The following is a 24792-nucleotide window of genomic DNA, read 5'->3' as shown; positions in this document are numbered from 1 at the left end:
TTTTCTATGTTACTGAAGTTAAGCTGCTGTAAACTCAAATTATAGTCTTATAACTTTGACATTAAATGTAATCCCCATGGCAACCACAAAAATAGCTACAGAATTTACACACCAAAAAATTAAGAAGGAATTTAAACATTTCACTACAAAAACATCAACTAAACACAGAAGACAAGAATGCAGAAAATGAGAGACAAAAGGCTATAAGGCATATAGGAAAAATGGTAAAAGTCAGTCTTCTCCTTTGTTGCTGTTTTTCAGTCACTTAGTCATGTCCAACATTTTGTGACCCCATGGACTGCAGCACACCAGGTTTCCCTGTCCTTCACCATCTCCCAGAGCTTGTTCAAACTCATGTCCATTGAGTAGGTGATGCCATTTAACCATCTTGTCCTGTTGTCCCCTTCTGCTCCTGCCTTCAATCTTTCCCAGCATCAGGGTCTTCTCTAATGAGTCAGCTCTTCACATTAGGTGGCCAAAATATTGGAGCTTCAGCTTCACCATCAGTCCTTCCAGTGAATATTCAGGGTTGATTTCCTTTAGGATTGTCTGGTTTGATCTCCTTGCAGTCCAAGGGGCTCTCATGAGTCTTCTCCAACACCACAGTTCAAAAGCATCAATCCTTCGGCACTCAGCCTTCTTTAAGGTCCAACTCTCACATCTACCATGACTACTGAAAAAACTATAGCTGTGACTCTGTGGACCTGTGTTGGCAAATTAACATCTCTCCTTTTTAATATGCTAAGTTGGTCATAGCTTTTCATCCAAGGAGCAAGCGTCTTTTAATTTAAAGGCTGCAGTCACCATCTGCATTGATTTTGGAGCCCAAGAAAATAAAGTGTCACCGTTTCCATTGTTTCCCCATCTATTTGCCATGAAGTGATGGGTGCCATGAACTCGTTTTCTGAATGTTGAGTTTTAAGCCAGCTTTTTCACTGTCCTCTTTTACCTTCATCAAGAGGCTCTTTAGTTCTTCTTCACTTTCTGCCATAAGGGTGGTGTCATCTGCATCTCTGAAGTTATTGATATTTCTCCCTCTGATCCTGATTCCAGCTTGTTCTTCCTCCAGCCCAGCATTTTGCATGATGTACTTTGCATATAAGTTAAATAAGCAGGGTGACAATATATAGCCTTGATGTACTTCTTTCCCTATTTGAAACCAGTCCATTGTTCCATGTCTGGCTCTTAACTGTTGCCTCTTGACCTGCATACAGGTTTTGCCAGGAGGCAGGTAAGGTGATCTGGTATTCCTTCCTCTTGAAGAATTTTCCACAGTTTGTTGTGATCCACAAAGGCAAAGGCTTTAACATGGTCAATGAAGCATATGTTTTTCTGGAATTCTCTTGCTTATTCTGTGATCCAGCGGATATTGTCAATTTGATCTCAGTCTTCTCCTTATCAGCAATTAAATGATATAAATGGATTAAACTCTCCAATCAAAAAACAGAGATATGGAGAATGGATAAAAACACTTGATCCCATAGATCTCACTACAAGAGACTCACCTGAGATCCAAAGACAGAAACAGAAGGAAAGTGAAAGGACATAGAAAGATATTACACACGAACAGCAACCAGCAGACAGCAGGGGTGGCCACACTAATGGCAGGCAAAACAGACCACGGAAAAGTTAATACAGACAAGAAGAGACTCTATATGTTACTAAAACCCTCAATATAACTATACAATATATAATTACCAAAATGTATGAAGCAAAACTTAAGAACTGAAGGGAGAGAAACAGTTCTACAATAACAGTCAGAGACTTAAATATCCCACTCAGAATAGTGAATAAATGACAGAAGATATTTAAATAAGGAAGTACAGCAGCTGAACAACAAAATTAACCAATTAGATTTAACAGACATATATGGAACTGTGTGTGTGTGTTCAGTCGTGTCCGACTCTTTGCAACCCCATGAATTGTAGCCCGCCAGGCTTCTCTTGTCCATGGAACTTTTCAGGGAAGAATACTGGGATGGGTTGCCATTTTCCTCATCCAGGGGATCTTCACCCAGGAATCAAAACTACTTATCTTGTGTCTCCTGCACTGGCAGGCAGATTCTTCACCACTAGTGCCACCTGGAAAGCTCATGGAACATTCTATCCAACAACAAATACACGTTATCAAGTGTCTATGGGACATTTTCCATACCTCAGGCAACAAATAAAGTCTCCATATATTTTTAAAGACATCATACAAAGCATCTTCTCTGACAACAACAGGACGGAGTTAGATAGAAATCAGTAACAAAACTGAAACTCAAAAATTCACAAAACTGAGAAAACTGAGTAACAGTTTTAAACCAAGGGATCAAAGAAGAACGGAGAAGGGAAACGAGAAACATTCAGAAACAAATGAGAACAAAAACACAACATACAAAGACTTAAGGGCCACAGCAAAAGTGGTGCAATGAAGGAAATCTGTATCTAGAAAAGATGACATTAAAAAACAAGAAAGATCTCAAAGCAACACCCTAACTGCAACTAAGACCTGATGCAGTCAAACAAGTAAATAAATGTTATTAAAAATTCAACATCCTTTCCTGAACAAACCCTCTTTTTTAACAGAATAGGAACAGAATGAAATTACCTTCATATAATAAATGCCATATACGTAAAGCCCACAGAAAATGTCATATTCAATGGTGAAAGATTGAACACTTTTTCTCTTAAGATCAGGAACCAAAGATGTCTGCTTTCACCAACTTTTATTCAACATATTACTGGAAGTTTCAGCCAGAGCAATTAATTAAACAAGAAACATAAAAGGCATCCAAGTTGGAAAGGAAAAAGTAAAATTATCTGTTTGAGTAGAATACACTTATATGCAGGAAATCCTAGTCTCCACAAAAAATGCTGTTAGAGCTAATAAATGAATTCAGCAAAGCCAGCAGATACCAAGCCAACACACCAAAATCAGCTGCATTCATATACACAATGAACAATTTGAAAAGGAAATTACAAAAACAATACCATTTATAACAACATCAAAAAGAATAAAATACTTAGGAATTAACCAAGAAGGTAAAAAACTTGTAAATTAAAACTACAAAACACTGCTGAAAATAATTAAAGACAACATAAATAAATGTAGACACATCCCATGTTCATGAATTGGAAGACTTCATATTGTTAAAATGTTAATGTTATTCAAAATGATTCAATGCAATCCCTATCAAAACCCCAATGACTTTTTGTAGAAACAGAAAAACCTGTCCTAAAATTCACATAGAATCTCAAGTGACCTGAACAGTCAAAACAATTTTGACAAAGATCAACAGAACCGGACTCAGCATTTCCTGATTTGAAAACTTACCTCAAAGATATGGTAATCAAAACGGTGCAGTATTAGCATAAAGACAGACATACAGACTGAATAGAAGGTCTGGAAATAAACCCTTGCAGACATGGTCAAATGACGTTTAACAAGATGCCAAGACTACTGAATCGGAGAAGGCGATGGCACCCCACTCCAGGACTCTTGCCTGGAAAATCCCATAGACGGAGGAGCCTGGTGGGCTGCAGTCCATGGGGTCGCGAAGAGTTGGACGCGACTGAGCAACTTCCCTTTCACTTTTCACTTCCATGCACTGGAGAAGGAAATGGCGACCCACTCCAGTGTTCTTGCCTGGAGAATCCCAGGGATGGGGGAGCCTGGTGGGCTGCCGTCTATGGTGTTGCACAGAGTCGGACACGACTGAAGTGACTTAGCAGCAGCAAGACTACTGAATAGGGGAAAGAACAGTCTTCAATAAATGGTGCTTGGAGAATTGGACATCCACTTGCAAAAGAATGAAGTTGGACTCTCACCCAATGCCATGTTACTCAAAGTAGATCAATGAACAAAATATAAGACCCGAAACAATGAAACTTAGTAGAAAACACAGGACAAAATTTTCACAACACTGGGTCTGGCAATGATTTCTTGAATATGACTTCACAGGCACAAGTAACAAAAGAAAATAGACAAATGAGATTTCATGAAAATGTAAAAACTTTGTACATCAAAACACACTATTCTACACAGTAAAAAGTAACTCACAGAATGGGAGAAAATATTTGCAAATCAACATCCAATAAGGAATTAACATCTAAAATACAGAGAGATACTCTTAAAACTCAATGAGAAACCAAACCACTCAATTTACAAGTGGGAAATGGCATGAACAGATACTTCTACAAAGAAGATACAGAAATGACCAATAAGCACATGAAAATATGCTAAACATCACTAATCACAAGAGAATGCAAACCAAAATTACTATGAGACACCACCTTACACCCATTAGGATGGCTACTGTCAAAAAAAAGAAGAGAAAAGTGTTGGTGAGGGTGTGGAGAAATTGGAACCCTTAGGCTACCAGGAGATGATGAAAAACAGTAGAGCCTCTGTGAAAAATAGTATGGCAATTTAAGAAAATTACTGTGTGATCCAGCAATTACACCTCTTGGTATATACCCCAAAAGAGTTGAAAGCAAGATCTCAAAGAAATACCTGTACACCTATGTTCATTCACAGCAGCATTAATCACAAAAGGTAAAACGTGCAAGCAACCCAAGCACCCATCTGATGGACGAATGGATATGCAAATGTGCTGCATGTGTACAATGGAGTATATTATTCAGCCTGAAAAAGAAAGGAATCTGCTATACGCTACAACATGGATAGACCTTGTTAGGATAGGACATTATCCTAACTGAAATAAGTCACAAAAAAGACAAACACGTGTATGATTCCACATATCTGAAGTTGGTCAAAACCATAAAGACAAAGTATAATGGTGGCTGCCAACACCTAGGGGAAGGAAGCATGGGGAATTACTGCTCAATAGGTAGAGTTCCAGTTTTACAAGATGAAGAGTTAGGCCGATAAGGTGGCGACTTTTGCACAACTATGTGAATGTATCTAGTATCACTGAACTGTACACCCAAAAATACTTTAGATGGTAAATTTTATTTTTGCCACAATAAAAAAAATCCTAGATGTTATCAACATTGAATGTGCAAACAGAATTTAACATAAAAAATCTTTTCTTTTGGCCATGCTGCACACCATGTGGGATCTTAGTTCTCTGACCAGTGACTGAACCTGCAGCCCCTGCAGTGGGAGTGGAGAGTCTTAGCCACTGGACCACCAGGGAAGGCTCAGAAGTCCACCTTTTAAAAAAGACATGACCCAGGTGAGTTTGGGGGATAACAGACTGAAGTGTATGTATGGCTGAGTAGTCCCTCTGCTGCCCACCTGAAACTATCACAGCATTGTTAAGTCACTTCAGTTGTGTCTGACTCTGTGTGATCCTATGATTGTAGCCTGCCGGGCTCTTCTGCTCATGGGATTCTCCAAGCAAGAATACTGGAGAGGGTTGCCATGCTCTCCTCCAGGTGATCTTCCCAACCAGAGACTGAACCCTGTCTTCCGCACTGACAGGTGGGTTCTTTCACAAAATAAAAAGTTTAATAAAAAAAACACATGAACACAGCAATGCTCTCATGACTGCATGCTATATATACACACACCATCATAATCATGTACTACCAGCATTTAGTAAGTGCAGTTACAGGCATTATTTAGGTATTCAATACATGTATCTTATTCAAGCGTCACAAAAATCCTATAAATGTGTATTATTACTACTCCTGTGTCATGAAAACTTAACCTTTAAGGTTAGAGCAAGTCAGTAGCACCGCCAGGATTTGTTCTCAAGGAACCTGCATCCAGAATCTGCACTTAATTTGTGTATGTTTATTATGAAATGGGCAAACTGAGTATGTTTTTCTTCAAAACTATAACCTCCCCACTTAGAGAACATACATGTTTATATTTATACCACCACATAGTGGGTCGGTAACAATCTGCAACAGCCAAGAATGATCCTGTTCCATCTAATAGAGCCAAACAGACAATAGAACACGTGAGAAGCTTTTCAGAGATGAAAACCAAGTCACTCTTAAATAAGGGTAGGATTTTTCGAGGCAGAGAACATTCATTTAAGCACCAGAACAGCATTCCTGCCATGATTTCATTTAAGTCAGCAATTTTAATTATACAACATATAGAAACACACTAGACAGTATAAAAGAAAAGAACTCTGGGGCACAGTTCTGGAGACCTTTTTGGGCTGATACCACAGCTTATATGCTACATGTATTCTTTTAACTACACAAAGTATTTTTTAATATAAACAAAAACTTTTGCATCTCCACATAGTCATGGATTCAGCTTGACAAGTGTCATGTTGTTCCACCCCATCACTATGTGGAAATGCAAATGTCCAAGAGGAACCAAGGATCACGAAGGATAAAAATAGAGCACTTCACAACCAAGTATCAAAATCGACTAGAAAGCTGTGGTCTCTAAGACATGAGGACAGATGAACAATGGAAGAGAAAAGCCTCCAGAAACAGACGTGCACATGTAATATAGATGCTTGACTTATGAGAAAGGCGACAGCAGTACAGTGAAAAGAGATTTTTTTCCCCGACGTGGTGCTGGGTCAACTGGCCATCTATGCAGAACAAAACGAACCTTGACCTTCCACCTTACATTGTGTACAATATGAAATCTAAGACGGGCTGCAAATGTTAAGACTGAAAGGTAAAACAGTAAGTTTTTTTAAATGAAATGCAGAATATCTTCATGACTTTGGAATAGGAAAACACTTCTCAAACAGGACACAACAAAGCATTAGCCATAACTGAAAAGTTGATAAACTGCACTCCATAAAATTTAAATTGTTATTAAAAAATACCAATTAAGAGTATAAACACAAGCCACAGGTTTGGAGAAAAGATTTTTTATTATATATATCAGACAAAGAACTCATAGTGTAGAATATATAAAAGAGTCAACAGAAAATAGCTATAGCTAAACAGGAAAAAGGCAGGTAATTCTAAAGAAATATTAGTGTGTAAGACTTGAAGAGGCCCTTTAGGAAAGAGGATATGCGAAGGTCAACAAACATTATGAAAAGATGCTCAAGTTCGTAAGTCATCAGGGAAAGGAAACTTAAAACCACAATAGAGATGCCACTACATACTCACCAAAATAGTCAAAGGGAAAAAAAGCAATACCAAATCTTGGTGAGGATGCAGAACTAACCCAAACCATCTGACAGTGAGTGTCACAAGTGTGAACTGGTGCAACTGCTGTGAGAGACTGGCAGCATGCATTAATGCTGAAATCACAGATACTCTACCAGCCAACACTCCCAGGATACACCCAATACAAGTAAGTTCACCAAAACACATGTTCGGAGTAGCACTATTCAGAATAGCCCTAAATGTCTATTAACAGTAGAAAAAGCTGGAATATATTCACACAACAGAATACAGTACAGCAATGGGAACAAATGATCCACAACCACTGGCTATGAATAGGTGAATCTAACAGCTGAAGAGCACACACTTATGGTTCTATGTATGTAAGTTCAGCAACAGGCAGAACATATGCATTTAAAAGTTAGCACAGTGGTTTACCCTTCACTAGTTAAGAGGCTGTAGGGCTGCCAGGGGCTTCTGGTCTACTATCTCTATATACAAGTGGATATACAAGATCTGTTCAGTGGATATACAAGATCTGTTCAGTGCGTGAAAACTCACTAAATTTGCATATTTATCCTAGTAAAAGTATCATACTTTTAGGTATATATCATACATACTTTTCTGTATATAGTGTTATACTCAGACTAAAATTTAAAAATTTAACTGTTAAAGCCATATATTAAAGGTTTCAGGAAAAAAAAATTACTTTATGGGACGTAAGACTTCCCAAGAGTAATTTCAACTGTCTCCTGTTAGCTGGGATTGAATATATTAAAATTTATTTCAGAACAGCTTTTAAGATAATTTAGGGATGATACTCTCAGAATAAAAAAGGAAACCATCTCAGTCAGAAATTCAATATATCCGGCTACAATTATACACTTCTTTGGTCCTAAATTGAAAGCTGGCAGCTCATCTAGATCTGCATTGCTGGTTACCTGCCTATGTTCAGCTGGAGACAGTGTGAGCTCTTCACTTATGATGTGGACTTTTCTGTATGTGTATTACATTATAATAAAAAAATATTAATCAGCGTTTCAGTCCCACCCCTTACTTCCTGTGAACTACTTTAACTTATCTATCCCTCTTCTGAGCTTCCAACTACTTTAACTAGTCTCTGAGAGGTCTCATCTCAGTGAGTTAACATGAAACTTTTCCCTCCAGACACTGCGCCTCAGGCCCATCCCATAGTTAAGAAGTCCCTTAAAGTCATCTTAACAGTTTTCACACTTGACAGACACGTAACAATAACTCAGTTCATTTATGTTTCAATCACATGTCCATTTACAGCCCATTTCCTTCCTTCCTCAGAATTTTAAAGGACTAGGCGGGGAGTGGGGAAGGGCCCCTGAGGAGGCAGGCACCCTCTCTGAGGAGCTGCCTGAATGAGGGGTCCAGCTCTGGCCTAACCTCCCAGCCCCACCCCAACCCCACCCACAACAACAAAGGTCTTGCCGCAATACCAGCCAGAAAACTCCAGCCTCCCACAACATCTCCTGAACCAGAGGAAGTTTCCCTGCGCGTCAGCTGGTGGGCATTCAGACAGCTCCAGCCGCCCTCCCGCCCTCCCTGCCCCACATCATCCTCTCAAGTTCTCTCTCACCTCTACTCAGTCAAGGACAATCAGCAAGTCTACTGCCTTACAAGGGGTTCAACAACCTTGTGTTCCTTCTTAGAAGCAATTTCCATCTACACAAATGCTCCTCTCTGGAGACACTCCCCTCACTCCGCTTGACAGCGGAAGCAGTGCCTGCCTTGCTGTGCTCCAGCAAGAGGGGAGAGAGTTACCCTGCATGCTGCCCGCCCCAGTCTTCCTAGACAGCTCAGGGAAAGGCTGAGGTGAGGTCTGTGGTAGAGGGACAGCTCTGTGGCCTCTTTGGAAGCCCCCAGTGAGGTATCTGGCTCCCACTCTTGGGGACTGTCACTGTACCACAGGTCATCTAACCATCTTAGACCTCAGCTTTGGACCCCAATGTCAATCCTGAATCAACAACAAACCTAACTCAATATCCAATTACACTGAAGTAATTTTTTCTTCTTCAAGGCTTATTTCAAATGCTGCATCATCCAGACAGTGTTTCTTCACTCCCTAACCAACACAGTCTCTCCCTCCTTGGACCTTGTTCACAGCACTTTTCCAGTAACACCTTACCAGCTGACTTGCAAAGTTCTGATACGACTCTCACTGCATAGTATATGCAATGAAATTCTGTCACAGATAACACAAGCCTTCTAAGTGATAAATCAAACACTTGTTCAAATGAAAAAAACAAATAGCATATAACTACTGCAAAGTTAAGTGTACCTATATGAAGCAAGTTGCACAATTAAATGTACCTATGCAAAATCCAAATATCAATGCTGAAACACTGTGCCAAGAAATACTTTTTTAACAAGTTGTTCTTATTATATATATAAAATATGTTTGTTACAGAAGAATTAGTGGGGAAAAGCACACAGAAAAAAAAAAATTAGCTATTACACCTTCACTGTTACATTTACACCTTGCCATTCCAGTCTTTCTATGCATATATACATCCCTGAGACCACACTGTTTTGTACTTTGCTTTTTCACTTCAGGTACTGTGACTATCTACATCATTAAGTAATCTACTACAAACGTATTAATAACTGCAGGACATTCCACTGTACGGCTACTTTAGCTTTTGTTGTCACCAAACTGCCCCTAGTTATATAACACTGTTCTAACCAATCTTGTTCTTGGGTTTCTATAATGCTGATTATCTACTTAGGTAACAAGATTACTTCTGACCAGAAGCTATAAGTTCAGGTTAAAGAGCTTCATGGAAAATACACACCCAGGTTTACTTGTGCATTAACCACAAGGTGGGTTTTTCCTTGCTGCGTAAGCCTGGGAATGCTGCTCTCTGCTCCAGGCCAGCATCCCCGCCTCACCTCTCAAGATCCAGAGCCCACACCCTGAACCAGCATCTCAGGCGGGGACAACGAGAGGTGACCACACAGCAGGGGCTAGGTACGTGCAAAGGGCACAGAACACCAGCTACCTTGACCAGAACCTCTCCTACAATTACGGGAGGTCCCTTCAAGCTGCAGCACCGCTTCCTTACTGAGCACCCCCACCAGCCCCCAACAAGGAGAACCCTGTGGGGCATCTGGGGCCGGCACCATCCTGTCCTACAGCTGGAAAAAACTATCTACTTTGTCTCACTGCCCAAGGTCAACCTTACAACCCAGGTTTCCCTTATTTCTTCCAGGTACTCTTCCCATTGCACTTCTTGAACCTATGCCCTGAGATGGCCCCTCTGTAGAGCTCAAGAAGTCTACACCTTATAGGTTGGCCAGTCAGTGACCAGAACCTGGATCTTACCACTGAGGCCACTGGGTGCCCTGGCCAACTGTGAACATGCACACCTCGAAGCCCCCATCTCACTGACCAGGAGTCCTTCCCCTTACTCAGGTCAACAACCTAGCATTAGCTGAAAAACGCTCTGCTATAGACCATAAACATTCCAGCGTGTCTGAAGCAATCCAGTGAGATTTAAATCACTGTTGACTGTCATTCTTACTGGAATATAATTCATGCAACTTTCTGAAAAGAGAAACACACACACATAGAACCAGGCAGGTTCTCTGAATCTTTCACTTGACACAAGCTAAATAAAGAATAAGAGTTAGCTCACGGCTTACTCCAATTAACAGGAAACGTTACACGTATACTTTTTTGGAAGTCAGAAGAGACAAGACCCACCCGTATCCCTCAGTTCCCATTTTCTTCTCTCATTTTTCTCCCAGCACAATTTAATAAATAAATTTCTATGGGGCCATCTCCTTCCTAATAAACTTCCCCCTTAAACACTTACTTTATGTTCACATGCTTCTGCATTTTTGTGGGAATTACTTCCAAGGCAAAGTTAAAGATAAATCAATGAATTTACAACTAAAGAAACAGCAATTACCAGTCCTTGTTCTGAGAACCCCTGTTTTACCAAATATTTTCAAGGTCCATTTAAAAAATTAAAAACACGTTCGCTTTCATCTAAAATAAGTCAAAGAATAGTCCAACAACATTCCCATAATATGTTGCAACTCCCACAAAAAGATTATGAAACACTGCTGGGACATCCAAGCCTCCTTGAGAAGAACTGTCTTCAGGAGACACTGCCCTCTCCCTCCACTGTTCTGTGGAACACCCGAAATATCAGGAAAACCAAATGCTTGTTGACTTGCACGCATTTTAAAAGCTATTAAAATATCCAAGAGCTGCATCATCCAGTATAGTAGTCGCTAGTCACATGTGACTACAGAGCCCTTGAAATGTAGCTAATTCAAACGGAGCTATACTGTAAATGTAAAATATACATTGGCTTCTGATGTCTTAACACTAACAAAAGACTCTCTCATTAACAGCTTTTATACAGATTATACATTGACACACACACTATTTTGACTATATTGGGTTACATCAAGTATTAATCACTTTTTAAAATGTTTCCAGTGTAGCTATAAGAAAATCTACTGTAACATGTAACTCATAATTGTATATATAAATAGTCTTGTCACCTCTGACCTACTTTTTTCACGTAATCAAAGGATGTCTTCACCCCACTGGGGACCCAATCCACAAGGCAAACTATGAAAGGGGTGAAGTGCTACCTGAGATTCAAGGTCTCTCATAGACTTCACAAGGAAGCGGCCTAGAAACAGCAATGCTCACATGTCTAGCACACCCAAGTTTTCAAATCTAAGTCACCTGGCAAATGATCATGAATTCCTCGATTTACGGGTGTAGTGCAGACTCGACTGAAATCCAGAGAATTATCCAATATGGCATTTATCCTTCGAAAGATATTGGCATTTCTACACGTGGAGAGTGCAGGTGCTTCCTGGTTGTCCCAGCAATCTTTTATCCTTCCCGCTTCTTCTTCCTAGACACAGAAAAAAGGTGTTTAGGTTTTCTATTCTCCCTGTTGAGAGAGACTTCACACCTCCTTTTCCTCTATAGCCCAAAACAAGTTAGATAAAGTAACAAAGACTTGAGTTTCTTGCCTGTATACTAACATACTTAACTCTCAGCAAGGTACCCTGAGAGAACAGTAAGAGGGAAAAACACTGACATGTAAGATATAAGAACCGTCTGACATAATGGGACTTGCATAGAAGTAGAACGGCAGCAACATGAGCGTTAAGAACCAGACACACCTGGTTCAAATTGTGAGTTTACCTATACAGTAGATTATGTGGCAAAAGAATGAAGTACTGATACATACTACAATATGAGTAAACCTCAAAAACATGAAGTGAAATAAGCCAGTCACACAAGACCACATACTGTAGGAGCCCAATTATATGAAATGTGCAGAACAGGTAATCTAAAGTGGATTAGCTGCCTTCAACTAGGGAGGTGGGGAGGTGGTTAGCCAGTTGCGTCTAAAGGGTACAAGGTTTCTTTTTTCAAATGATGAAAATATTCTAAAATTAGATCATGGTGAGGGTTGCAAAATTCCATAAATATACTAAAGGTCAATGAATTGTACTTTGAAAAGTGAACCTTACAATTATGTAAATTATATATTAATACAGTTGTTTCAAAAGTTTGATTCCGCCATTTATTGGCAGTTACTAATCTCTGTGCTACAGTCCCCATTTGTGAAATGGGGAAGAGCACCTACCAAACCTTTTGATGGGATGTATACAGTACTTAGCATGGTGCTGGCATATGGTAGCTGCTATTTTTACATTTTAGGATATACCTATAGGAAAAGACTTGGGCAGGATCAAGAGTGGTACAAAAACCACCCAAAGGGTTATTTAAATAACTGATACAATCTATGTGGTCATTAAAAGTGCACACAACTCATGTAACACATCACTGAATGAAAAACAGACTCCCAGGTACATCAAAGTGAATTGAACCCCCACACAAGTGATTTTTGGGTGTTCTCTATCTCAGTCAATAAGACCACCATCCTCCAGGTGCCTGAGACAGAAATCTAGGTACCATTCTTCTCTGTTCGATCTCCCTCATTCACCACATCCAACATGTAAGCAAAGAAATACTGGCTGACAGACTCAATCTTCTAAAGGGAGTCAGACTCATCGCTTCTATCATTCCCAATTACCTTGGGGAATATACAAAAACAAACAACAAAAGTCCAAGCAATGAAACTAGTAGGGCGTCCCTGGTGGCTCACTGGTGAAGAATGTGCCTGCTATGCAGAAGATGCAGGTTCTATTCTGGGTCGGGAAGACCCTCTGGAGCAGGAAATGGCTACTCACTCCAGTATTCTTGCAGGACAGATGAGCCTGGCAGGCCACCGTCCACGGGGCCGCAAGGTATTGGACACAACTTAGCGACAAACAACAACAAAAGAAACTAGAACCTGAGACCCTGTAGCTGAACACATCAAAACAAAATTTTTAAAGCCTGGTGTTCTGTGTAACTTATTAAAATCCAGATGTAAGCATGAGAATGATCAGAAATATTTAAGACTTTATAAACTCTGCAGCATGGCCTTAAAGGGACAAACCTGAATTCCACATCCTTTTCAAGCTCTTCAAAGACTGGTCCGTATTCTTTGCAAACTGTGAAGATACCCAGAACACAGTTGTTTCCCAAGCCCTCCAGGGAGGTGCCATTGAGAATGGTTAAATCCACTGACACAGGCCGTTTTCACAACTGCAGATTTCTAAGGTTAATATTCAACTTCACAAAGGCTAAGATACAAGGATTTATAACCAGTCTGCATAACATAAGGCTACATGCTTCATTCATTCACTGTCTAACACACATTAACCAACTGCCTGCTATCCACAGTAGCATTCTAAGGATAGGCAGATTAGACCAGCAACATCCACTGGGGAACAGACGTATCCCTCTCCCGACATGTACAACAGGGATAAAAGTAACAATACTATCTCAGAGGGCTTTTTGTGAATTAATACACATAAAGTGGTTCACATAGTACATGGCACATAACTATGTGCCAAACAAATAAATGCTGGCTCTCAGTAGTGTTATTATTAAACCAAGGGGTTAGAACCCGCCACAAGGATCCTTGAAGAAAAGAATCTACCTGCCCATTAAAAGGAGAAAAATGAACTAAAAACCTATGTCAACTATTCCTTTGAAGACCCCAGGCCCTTCCATGCCTAATTTCTGTAATAATTTGATTTCAAAAGCTTAATTAGGAACCTCCTTGGTGGTCCAGTGATTAAGAATTTGCACTTCCACTGCAGGGAGTAAGGGTTTGATCCCTGGTAAGGGAAATGAGATCCTGCATGCCACCCACATGGTGTAAATAAAAATTTTAAAACTTAATTTAAAAAGACTAAAGACATGATAAAAAAAAAAAAAGATCAAACTGCCCAAAGCTGAACCTACCACAGAATACAGTGATCCTTTTAAAATTCTCCAGTTATATAATTCTTTGTTTCTCATTTTTAAAACAGAAACCTTTTATCCATCCCTACCCTTAACAGGTAGCATATTGAAACGCAGAGACATTACTTTGCCAACAAAGGTCCATCTAATCAAGGCTATGGTTTTCCCAGTGGTCATGTATAGATGTGAGAGTTGGACTGTGAAGAAAGCTGAGCGCCGAAGAATTGATGCTTTTGAACTGTGGCGTTGGAGAAGACTCTTCAGAGTCCCTTGGACTGCAAGGAGATCCAACCAGTCCATTCTGAAGGAGATCAGCCCTGGGATTTCTTTGGAAGGAATGATGCTAAAGCTGAAACTCCAGTACTTTGGCCACCTCATGCGAAGAGTTGACTCATTGGAAAAGACTCTGATGCTGGGAGGGATTGGGGGCAGGAGGAGAAGGGGACGGCAGAGGATGAGATGGCTGGATGGCATCACTGACTCGATGGATGTGAGTCTGAGTGAACTCTGGGAGTTGGTGATGGACAGGGAGGCCTGGCGTGCTGCGATTCATGGGGTCACAAAGAGTTAGACACGACTGAGAGACTGAACTGAACTGACCCTTAACAGGCCCATTACTCTGCATATTCTATATTAACTCTGATCAATTTATAGGTCTGAGTTCATATCCATGTTTTACCATAACCAAAATTGGGTATTTTCCCTTGATTTTCTACTACTGCCTGATAGATTTCACTGTTATTTGTGGCATTTTTGCCATGAAGTGCGATCACTTGCAGCTTTTTTTGAACTTTGTCTTTCACTATAGACAGGAAAGCAAGCTTTAAAGACACATTACAGACTGAAAAGAGAACACAAATCTTAATACTACTGAGAATCATGGATCAATAGGAAGGATTACTTGGTAGGGCTAGAAAAGAAAAGCAGTAATTCTCTATATTCACACCTAAAGCAACCAGAGAAAGGAAAACAAAACCCAAAGTCAGTAGAAGTAAAGAAAACATTTAAGATCAGAGTAGAAATAAATGAAATAGACGAAGAAAATAAATAGCAAGTGTCAATGAACCTAAAACCTGGTTCTTTGAGAAGATAAACATTGATAAATCTTTAGCCAGACTTGTCAAAATAAAAAGGGAGGATTCAAATCAGTAAAATTAGAAATGAAAAAGGGGAACCATTGAAACATGTATAGTATCATGTATGAAACGAACTGCCAGTCCAGGTTCGATGCATGATACTGGATACTTGGGGCTGGTGCACTGGGACGGCCCAGAGGGATGGTATGGGGAGGGAGGAGGGAGGAGGGGTCAGGATGGGGAACACATGTATACCTGTGGCGGATTCATTTCGATATTTGGCAAAACTAATACAATATTGTAAAGTTTAAAAATAAAAGGAAATTTTAAAAAAATAAATAAAATGACATCAAGTAAAAAAAATAAAATAAAAAAAAAAAAGAAAAAGGGGAAGTTACAGCTAACACCACAGATATAAAAGGAATCATAATAGACTACTACAAGCAACTATATACCAATAAAATTGACAACCTAGAAGAACTGGACAAATTCTTAGAAAGGTATAACCTCCCAAGACTGAACCAGGAAGAAACAAAACATGTACAGATCAATCACAAGTAGTGAAACTGAAACAATTATTAAAAATCTTTCAACAAACAAAAGTTGAGGACCACATGGCTTCACAGGCAAATTCTATCATTTAGAGAAAAGCTAACACGTGCCTTTCTGAAACTCTTCCAAAAAACTGCAGAGGCAGGAACACTCCCAGGCTCATTCACTAACACCCTAATACCAAAACAGACAAAGGTATCACAAAAAAGAAAAATTACAAACCAGTACCACTGATGAACATAGGTGCAAAAAGCCTTGACAAAATACTAGCAAAATGAATTCAACAACACATTAAAAGGATCATACAGCATGATCAAGTGGAATTTATCCCTGAGATACAAATATTTTTCAATTTCTGCAAATCACTCTGAAATATATCAACAAATTGAATAAAAACTATGTGATCATTTCAACAGATGTAGAAAAATCTACTGACAAAATTCAACACGCATTTATGAGAAAAACTTTCCAGAAAGTGGGCTTAGAGGGAACCTACCTCAATTTAATAAAGGCCATATATGACCAACTCACAGCAAACATCATTCTCAATGGTGAAAAACTGAAAGCATTTCCTCTAAGATCAGGAACAAGACAAAGATGTCCACTCTTGCCACTATTATTCAACAAAGTTTTATAAGTCCTAGCCATGGCAGTCTGGAGAAGGCAATGGCACCCCACTCCAGTACTCTTGCCTGGAAAATCCCATGGACGGAGGAACCTGGTAGGCTACAGTCCATGGGGTCGCTAAGAGTCGGACATGACTGAGCGACTTCACTTTCACTTCTCACTTTCATGCATTGGAGAAGGAAATGGCAACCCACTCCAGTGTTCTTGCCTGGAGAATCCCAGGGACGGGGGAGCCTGGTGGGCTGCCGTCTATGGGGTCGGCACAGAGTCAGACACGACTGAAGCAACTTAGCAGCAGCAGCAGCAGCCATGGCAGTCACAGACAAAAAAGAAATACACTCCAAACTGGAAAAGAAGTAAAAATGTCCCCGTTTGCAGAAGATACGATATTATACATAGAAAATCCTGACGATGATACCAGAACACTACTAGAGCTCATCAATAAACCTGGTAAAATTGCAGGATAGAGAATTAATGCACAGAAATCTACTGCATTCCCATACACTAACAGAAGATAAGAGACATCAAGGAAACAATCCTATTTACCACTGCATCAAAAAGAGTAAAATACCAAAGAACAGACCTGCCTAAGGAGACAAAAGACCTATACCCTGAAAACGAAAACATATGGATGGAAGAAATCATAGATGACACAAACAGATGGGGAGATATACCACATTCTTGGATTGGAAGAATATTGTCAAAATAACTATACTACCCAAAGCAATCTATAGACTCAATGCAACCCCCATCAAACTACCAATGGCATTTTTCACAGAATGAGAACAAAAAAATTTTTAAATATGTATAGAAACACAAAAGATCCCAAAGAGCCAAAGCAATCTTAAGAAAAATGGAGCTGGAAGAATTAGGCTCCCTGGCTACAAAGCTACAGTAATCAAGACAGTATGATATTGGCACAAGAACAGAAATATAGTTAAATGGAGCAGAATATAGGCAAAAGCCCAGAGATAAACCCACACACCTATGGTCACCTAATCTATGACAAAGGAGGCAAGAATATACAATGGAGAAGAGACAGTCACTTCAACAATAAGCGGGGCTGGGAAAACTGGACAGCTACATGTAAAAGAATGAAATTTAAAAACACTTAACACCATACAAAAAGATAAACTCAAAATAGATTAAAGACCTAATATAAGGCCAGAAACCATAAAACTCTTACAGGAAAACATAGGCAGAACACTGACATAAATTGCAGCAAGATTCTCTTTGACCCATCTCCTAGAGAAATGGAAATAAAAACAAAAATAAACAAATGGGATCAACTTAAAAGCTTTTGCAGAGCAAAGGAAACTATAAACAAGATGAAAAGACAACAACTAAGAATGGGAGAAAATATTTGCAAACAAAGAAAGACAAAGCATTAATTTCCAAAATATACAAACAGCTCATGTAGCTCAATATCAAAACAACCCAATCAAAAAATGGGGGAAGTATCTAAATAGACATTTCTTCAAGAAGACATACAGGTGGTTAAAAAGCACACGAAAAGATGCTCAGCATCAATAATTATTAGAGACATACAAATCAAAACAATATACAATGAGGTATCACCCCACACCAGTTAGGATGGCCATCAATCAAAAGATCTACAAATAATAAATGCTAGAGAGTGAGTGTGTGAAGATAAGACAACCCTTCTACACTGTTGGAGGGAATGTAAACTGCTACAACCACTATGAAGAATAGAAGAATATGGAGATTCCTTAAAAAAACTAAAAATAGAGCTACCATATGATTCAGCAATCCCTCTCTAGACATATATCTAGAGAAAATCTTAATTCAAAAAGACACATGCAGCCCCATGTTCACTGCAGCACTATTCACAATAGCCAGGATATGAAAGCAACCTAAATGTCCATCAACAGAAGAACGGATAAAGAAGATGTGGTGCATATATACAAGGGGGTATTAACTCAGCCATATAAAGAATGAAATGCTGCCATTTGCAGCAACATGGATGGACCCAGAGATTGTCATACTGAGACAATAAGATAAAGGAAGACATATATCATATGATACTGCTTATATGTGAAATGGTGAAAAAAAAAAAGGGGGGGGGGTACAAATGTTGTTAAACAGAGTCTGGATTACCAGGAAGTGATTGTGGAAGGGATAAACTGGGAGACTGGGATTGTCATATACACACTACTATATATAAATAGATAACTAATAAGGGCACAGGAACTCAATACTCTGTAATGACCAATATGGGAAAAGAATCTAAAAGACACAACATTGCAAATCAACTATACTCCAAGAAAAAATTTTTTAAAACAGTACTTCTGTTTACCAGTACTATTTTATCAACAGATAAAACTGTTGATAGTTATATTTACTTACATTGGAAAAAAAAATGGTTCACTAGGAATTTCTACTAATAGAATCTATTTTACGGTAGGTCACAGTTTTCTCCTCTTCAACAGAAAAGGGCTGACACCCCCATCGTGAAACAGTGGCTTTCTCTAGCAATAATCCTCAACTGGAAGGGGGGATGGCAAAGAGCCTACCACCTGAAAAAAGCATTTCCTTTTTCCACAGAGGAAGAGTCCTCCCCCGAACTGTGAATCACTGTTTTGAAAAGCAGAAAGAAAGCCCCTGGAACACAAACACTAAGTTTACCGTGTCAGTATCTTCTCTAGCTTCCACTGGCTCAGGTGTAAAAGTGGAGTGCTACCTATTTGCAGATTTGGTGATGATGAGAAATGCATAAAGTACCTGAAAACGCTCAATAACTTATTAGGGACAAATGTCCCCCAACTCCATCACTGTTATTTAGAAGTATTCTTTCAATTTATCCTACTCAAGTTCACCAAGAGCCTACAGCACATAATTGGAGGTTGCTACTCATAATACTTTAAAATCTGAACCCTCACCATGCAGCTATGCTTGCCTGTTCAAGAATAAGACCCCGAAATGTTATACCTGTTTGTATGCTATTATAAACCTAGGCTTGCCCTATTTGGAACCCCCCAGCCTTGCTTTCACATACCATATAACCCACAATCAACATGGCGATGAAATGGCCATTATTTTAGGTCAAAATCCTGGTTTGGGAATATTTAATTGTCATAAATGAATGCCAATTTTACCATCCCTGGTTTATTTTTATTGTCTTTAATCAACAACAAAAAATATCTACACTGCAGACCACTTCAAGACTATTACTGTTAATCATCTGTTATGGAGTCTTCAAAAGCCAGGTGAAAGATTACAGAAGACTGACTGAATGGCACAAAGCTTATCTCCTGATGGGAGTGTTAGCGTGGGGTTCCATGGACAGGAATCCACCAGGACCCCTGGCAAAATTGTTCATCCTAAAAATTTTGCTGAGAATAAAATTTTCTAATTAATCACTTATTTTTTTAGTTAAAAGCCCTGGTCTTTAAGTCTCTTTAACAAATGGGGTTGAGAAAACTGGACAGCCTCATGAAAAAAATTAAACTAGATATCATCCTTTAACACCACACACAAAAATAAGCTCAAAATGGATTAAAGACCTAAATGTGAGACCAGACACTATAAAACTTCTACTATAGGAAAACACAGGCAGAACACTCTCTGACATAAATCAAAACAGTATCTTTTTTTTATTGTCTCCCAGAATAATGCAAACAAAAATAAGCAAATGGGACCTACTAAAATCTTTTGCACAGCAAAGGAAACAATAAGCAAAACAAAAAACAACCCAGAGATTGTGATAAAATATTTGCAAATGATGTGACTGACGAGATTAGTCTCCAAAATTTACAAACAGCTCAAGATGCTTAACACCATCAAAGCAAACAACCCAATCAAAACAGGGGCAGAAGACCTCCAAAGAAGACAAGATGGCCAAGAGGCACATGAAAAGATCTCAACATCATTCATTATTAGAGAAATGCAGATCAAAACTACAATGAGATAGCAGCTCACACCAGTCAGAATGGCTGTCATCAAAAAATCCATAAACAATAAATGTTGGAGAGGGTGTGAAGAGAAGGGAACCTGCCTACACAGTTGGTGAGAATGTAAACTAATACAGTCACTATGGAACAGTATAGTTTTTTAAGGTTCCTTCAAAAGCTAAAAGTAGAGCAACCACATGACCCTGTAATCCCATTCTTGCATATATATCCGGAGAAAAACACGATCCAAAAGGATACATGCTCCCAATGTTCGTTGCAGTACCGTTTACAACAGCCAAGATATGGAAGCAACCTAAATGTCCATTATCAGAGGAATGGATAAAGATGATGTGGTACAGGGACGTCCCTGGTGGTCCAGTGGTTAAAAATCTGCCTTCCAATGAAGGGGACACCAGTTCAATCCCTGGTCCAGGAAGACTCCACATGCCGCAGAGCAACTAGGCCTATGCTCCACCACTGCTGAGCCCGAGTGCCTAGAGCCTATGCTCTAACAAGAGAGAAGCCACCACAGAGAAGTCCATGCCCTGAAACAAAGAGTAGCCCCATGTGCCACAACCAGAGAAAGCCACCATGCAGCAGTGAAGACCCATCACACCCAAAAAGTAAAATGATTTAAGATGTGGTACATATATACAATGAAATATTACTCAACCATTAAGAAGAATGAAATAATGCTATTCGCAGCAACATGGATGGATGTAGAGATTGTCACACTGAGTGAAGCACCTGACAGGGAGAAATATCATATGACATCGCTTATATGTGGAATCTAAAAGGAAATGATACAAATGAACTTACTTACAAAACAGGAAGAGACTCAAGACTCAGAGAATGAACTTATATGGTTGTTAAGTATTTGGGATTGACATGTACACAATGCTATACTTAAAATGGATAACCAGCAAGGACCTACGGTATAGCACAGGGAACTCTGTTCAGTGTTATGTCTCAGCCTAGATGGGAGGGGAATTTGGGGGAGAATGGATACAAGTATACCTATGGCCAAGTCCCTTTGCTGTTGACCTGAAACTATCACAACAATGTTAATTGGCTATACCCCAATACCAAATAAAAAAAAGAAAAAAAAGCACTGGTCTTCAACATTTTTTTAACTTATTATACAGCAGTAGAAAGTAATATACTTAGATAGCCCCAAAACACTGGTTCTGAGAGGTAGTCTGGCAATCTGATTTTAGTTTTTAGTAAGTAATGATAAAGCTGAATAAAACCTCTTCAGCACTTATACTCAGTATTTGAAGGATGTTGTCTGCAACAATTTGAACAACACTTACATGACCACCCACTCAGAAAAGTGTCACTCAGACCAAGATCAAGAAACGCCAGTTTCCTCTGAGGAACTGATATCTCCTTTACATTCATTCTTTATGGGAAAACGTAAATCTAGCAAAGTTCCCATGTTTGCTTTTGTCACTGGTCACTCGAAGCCAGTTTTGGTTGAATTTCAATATGACTAGACAGTTGTTAAGAAACGCTTCTCTAACTTTCTCTTTGGTTCTTGTCCATTCTTAACTGAACTTTCACCTCAAGTTTTCTGTGCAAGAATGTAAGGAATAAAAATGTATTAGCTTGATCCATATGAAAATGTCAATATCTTCCCTTTTCTGACCAACAAAATAACAGCTTAGCATAGCTCAATATTTCACAAATACTAAAAAACCTGCTACATCAGATGTTGAAATTACTGAGATAAATAAAACATAATCTGGGCCCTGGGGAAAGCTAGATAAGAGGGAGAAAAGAATAAAAGTCATCTAGGTAAGTGGAAATGAAGACAAGTTTGTACAAAACACTTCAGAAGAGAGGAGAATATTAAGGTATCTGAATTGTTTGACAACTCAGACTTTTAAATTGAAGAATAATGAAAAAGCAGAATTTCAATCACCAAGTCTGAGAAAGAACATAACAGACAGGCAGAGAACAAGCACAGAGTAGATACAGAACACAGTAAATTCAAGGAAAGGAAAGGCAGGCCAGACTGGGCAGGAAGGCTTGCCAGGAATGAAGGAGAAATGGCAGCAGGTCCTTAACTGCAGAAGGAGAAACTGATTCCATCCAGAAAGAGAAAGTGAACCCATTACCAGACACAAGACTCAAGAGACCCCCTCCGTCATTAATGATCTTACTTTCCTGTCTCCCCTCCACTGGTTCCTTCCCATCAGTCTGTTAAGTATGCCCAAGGCTCTCTCATCTTAAAACAAAAAAACACATCTTCCTTAACTTAAATACTCTCTTAAACCACTGTTTTCTTCCTTTTGCTCTACCATGTAGAAAATACGTCTATTTCTTAACCTCTTGTTCATCCTTCCTCTCAACCCACAATGCCTTGCCAGCATGTCCCTCTCCCCCTTCAAAAGACACCACACAACTCTGCTTAATCACTTGAGTTGCCAAACCCAACCCATACTTCAAATCTATTCTACCTGGCATCTTTGGGGATCTGATCATCAGCTACTCTCTACTCATTTAATTGAGGAATCACTTTCTCCTTCCTGGTTCTCCCTTTACTTTTCTGATTATTCTTCAGTTTTTACAGGATGCATTTAAAGCCCAATATTCCTTTTGCTCTATAAATTCAGTCTGAAAAATGAAATACTACAATTTCAAGGACAGGCTTATGAGAACACTAAGGAAATATTTAATAGCAAAAACTGCTAAAAATACACAGAATACACGGTCACTATAATTGTAGCTCCTGTCACATCTGTCAAACTGTTTGCTGTATGCATTGTCAGCACTGCATTTGATAAACTGTAGGATGGCACCCCTCTCCAGTACTCTTGCCTGGAAAATCCCATGGATGGAGGAGCCTGGTAGGCTGCAGTCCATGGGGTCGCTAAGAGTCGGACACGACTGAGCGACTTCACTTTCACTTTTCACTTTCATGCATTGGAGAAGGAAATGGCAACCCATTTCAGTATTCTTGCCTGGAGAATCCCAGGGATGGGGGAGCCTGGTGGGCTGCCGTCTATGGGGTCACACAGAGTCGGACACGACTGAAGCGACTTAGCAGCAGTAGCAGCAGCAGGATTTTTCAAGGCCTTTATCAACACAGAACCCAACATAGTATCTGCTAAATTTGCAGGCACTCAATACAGATACCACAGAAAAGGCAAACCCATATCATCCTTTCATAGGTATTTTTACCATCACAACCTCTGTAAGTTGTAATTTCTTTATTAAATGATAAGACAAGATCAAACTGTCAAAGCTCTTGGCCACTCATTTCAGGACTTGCGATTTTAAGCTTGGAACAGAGACAATTCCATGTGAATGAAAAACAAGGAACCCATGAACAATATGACTTGATGCCTAGGGACCCAGAAATTACAATTACTGATTTCATTCTCACACACCTGGAGCCATTCTGGGGAGCAGCTCCCAAGAAATTAGTCCAGTGGGAACATAAGCACACAAACAAGTTATATGCTACATTGTAAGCCTGGACTTCCCAGGTGGCACTAGTCATAAAGAACCTGCCTGCCAATGCATGAGATATAGAAACGTGGGTTCGATCCCTGGTTCAGGAAGATCCTTTGGAGGAGGGCGCAGCAACTCACTCCAGTAGTCATGCCTGGAGAATCCCATGGACACAGGAGCCTGGCGGGCTACAATCCATAGGGTTGCAAAGAATCAGACATGACTGAAGTGATTTAGCATGCACATAAGCCTAATGACACATACATATAACAACTAGAAGAGTAGCATATAGGTAGGTAAAAATTCAGACTTAAATTGAACAAAGTAGGGAAAACCACTAGACCATACAGGTATGACCTAAACCAAATCCCTTACGATTATATGGTGGAAGTGACAAACAGATTCAAGGGATTAGATCTGATAGACAGAGTGCCTGAAGAACTATGGATGGAGGTTTGTAACACTGTACAGGAGGTGGTGATCAAAACCATCCCTAAGAAGAAATGCAAAAAGGCAAAATGGTTGTCTGAGGAGGCCTTACAAATGGCTGAGAAAAGAAGAGAAGTGAAAGGCAAAGGAGAAAAGGAAAGATATACCCATCTGAATACAGAGTTCCAAAGAACAACAAGGAGAGATTTAAAAAAAAAAAAAAAGGCATTCCAAAGTGATCAATGCAAAGAAATAGAGGAAAATAGAATGCAAAAGACTAGAGATCTCTTCAAGAAAATTAGAGATACCAAGGGAACACTTCATGCAAATAT

The 24792-nt window shown here is 39.5% G+C and overlaps 1 protein-coding gene across 10 annotated transcripts in view; it reads right to left on the bottom strand.

Moving 5' to 3' along the window:
* The window catches only part of CPEB1 (cytoplasmic polyadenylation element binding protein 1), a 119923-nt gene that overhangs the window by 77132 nt on the left and 17999 nt on the right, over positions 1 to 24792 (bottom strand). For all 10 annotated transcript variants that reach the window (XM_044933320.1, XM_044933323.2, XM_006073474.4 and 7 more), the window contains one exon: positions 11776 to 11950. In XM_044933320.1, the coding sequence (XP_044789255.1) occupies positions 11776 to 11950 (175 nt within the window). Of the gene's footprint in view, positions 1 to 11775; positions 11951 to 24792 lie in introns of those variants that run through there.

The sequence above is a fragment of the Bubalus bubalis genome, chromosome 20, assembly GCF_019923935.1.
Source record: "Bubalus bubalis isolate 160015118507 breed Murrah chromosome 20, NDDB_SH_1, whole genome shotgun sequence".
NCBI classification, from domain to species: Eukaryota; Metazoa; Chordata; class Mammalia; order Artiodactyla; family Bovidae; genus Bubalus; species Bubalus bubalis.
Note: the sequence above shows the minus strand (reverse complement) of the source record. Positions and strands in the feature narration are given on the sequence as shown.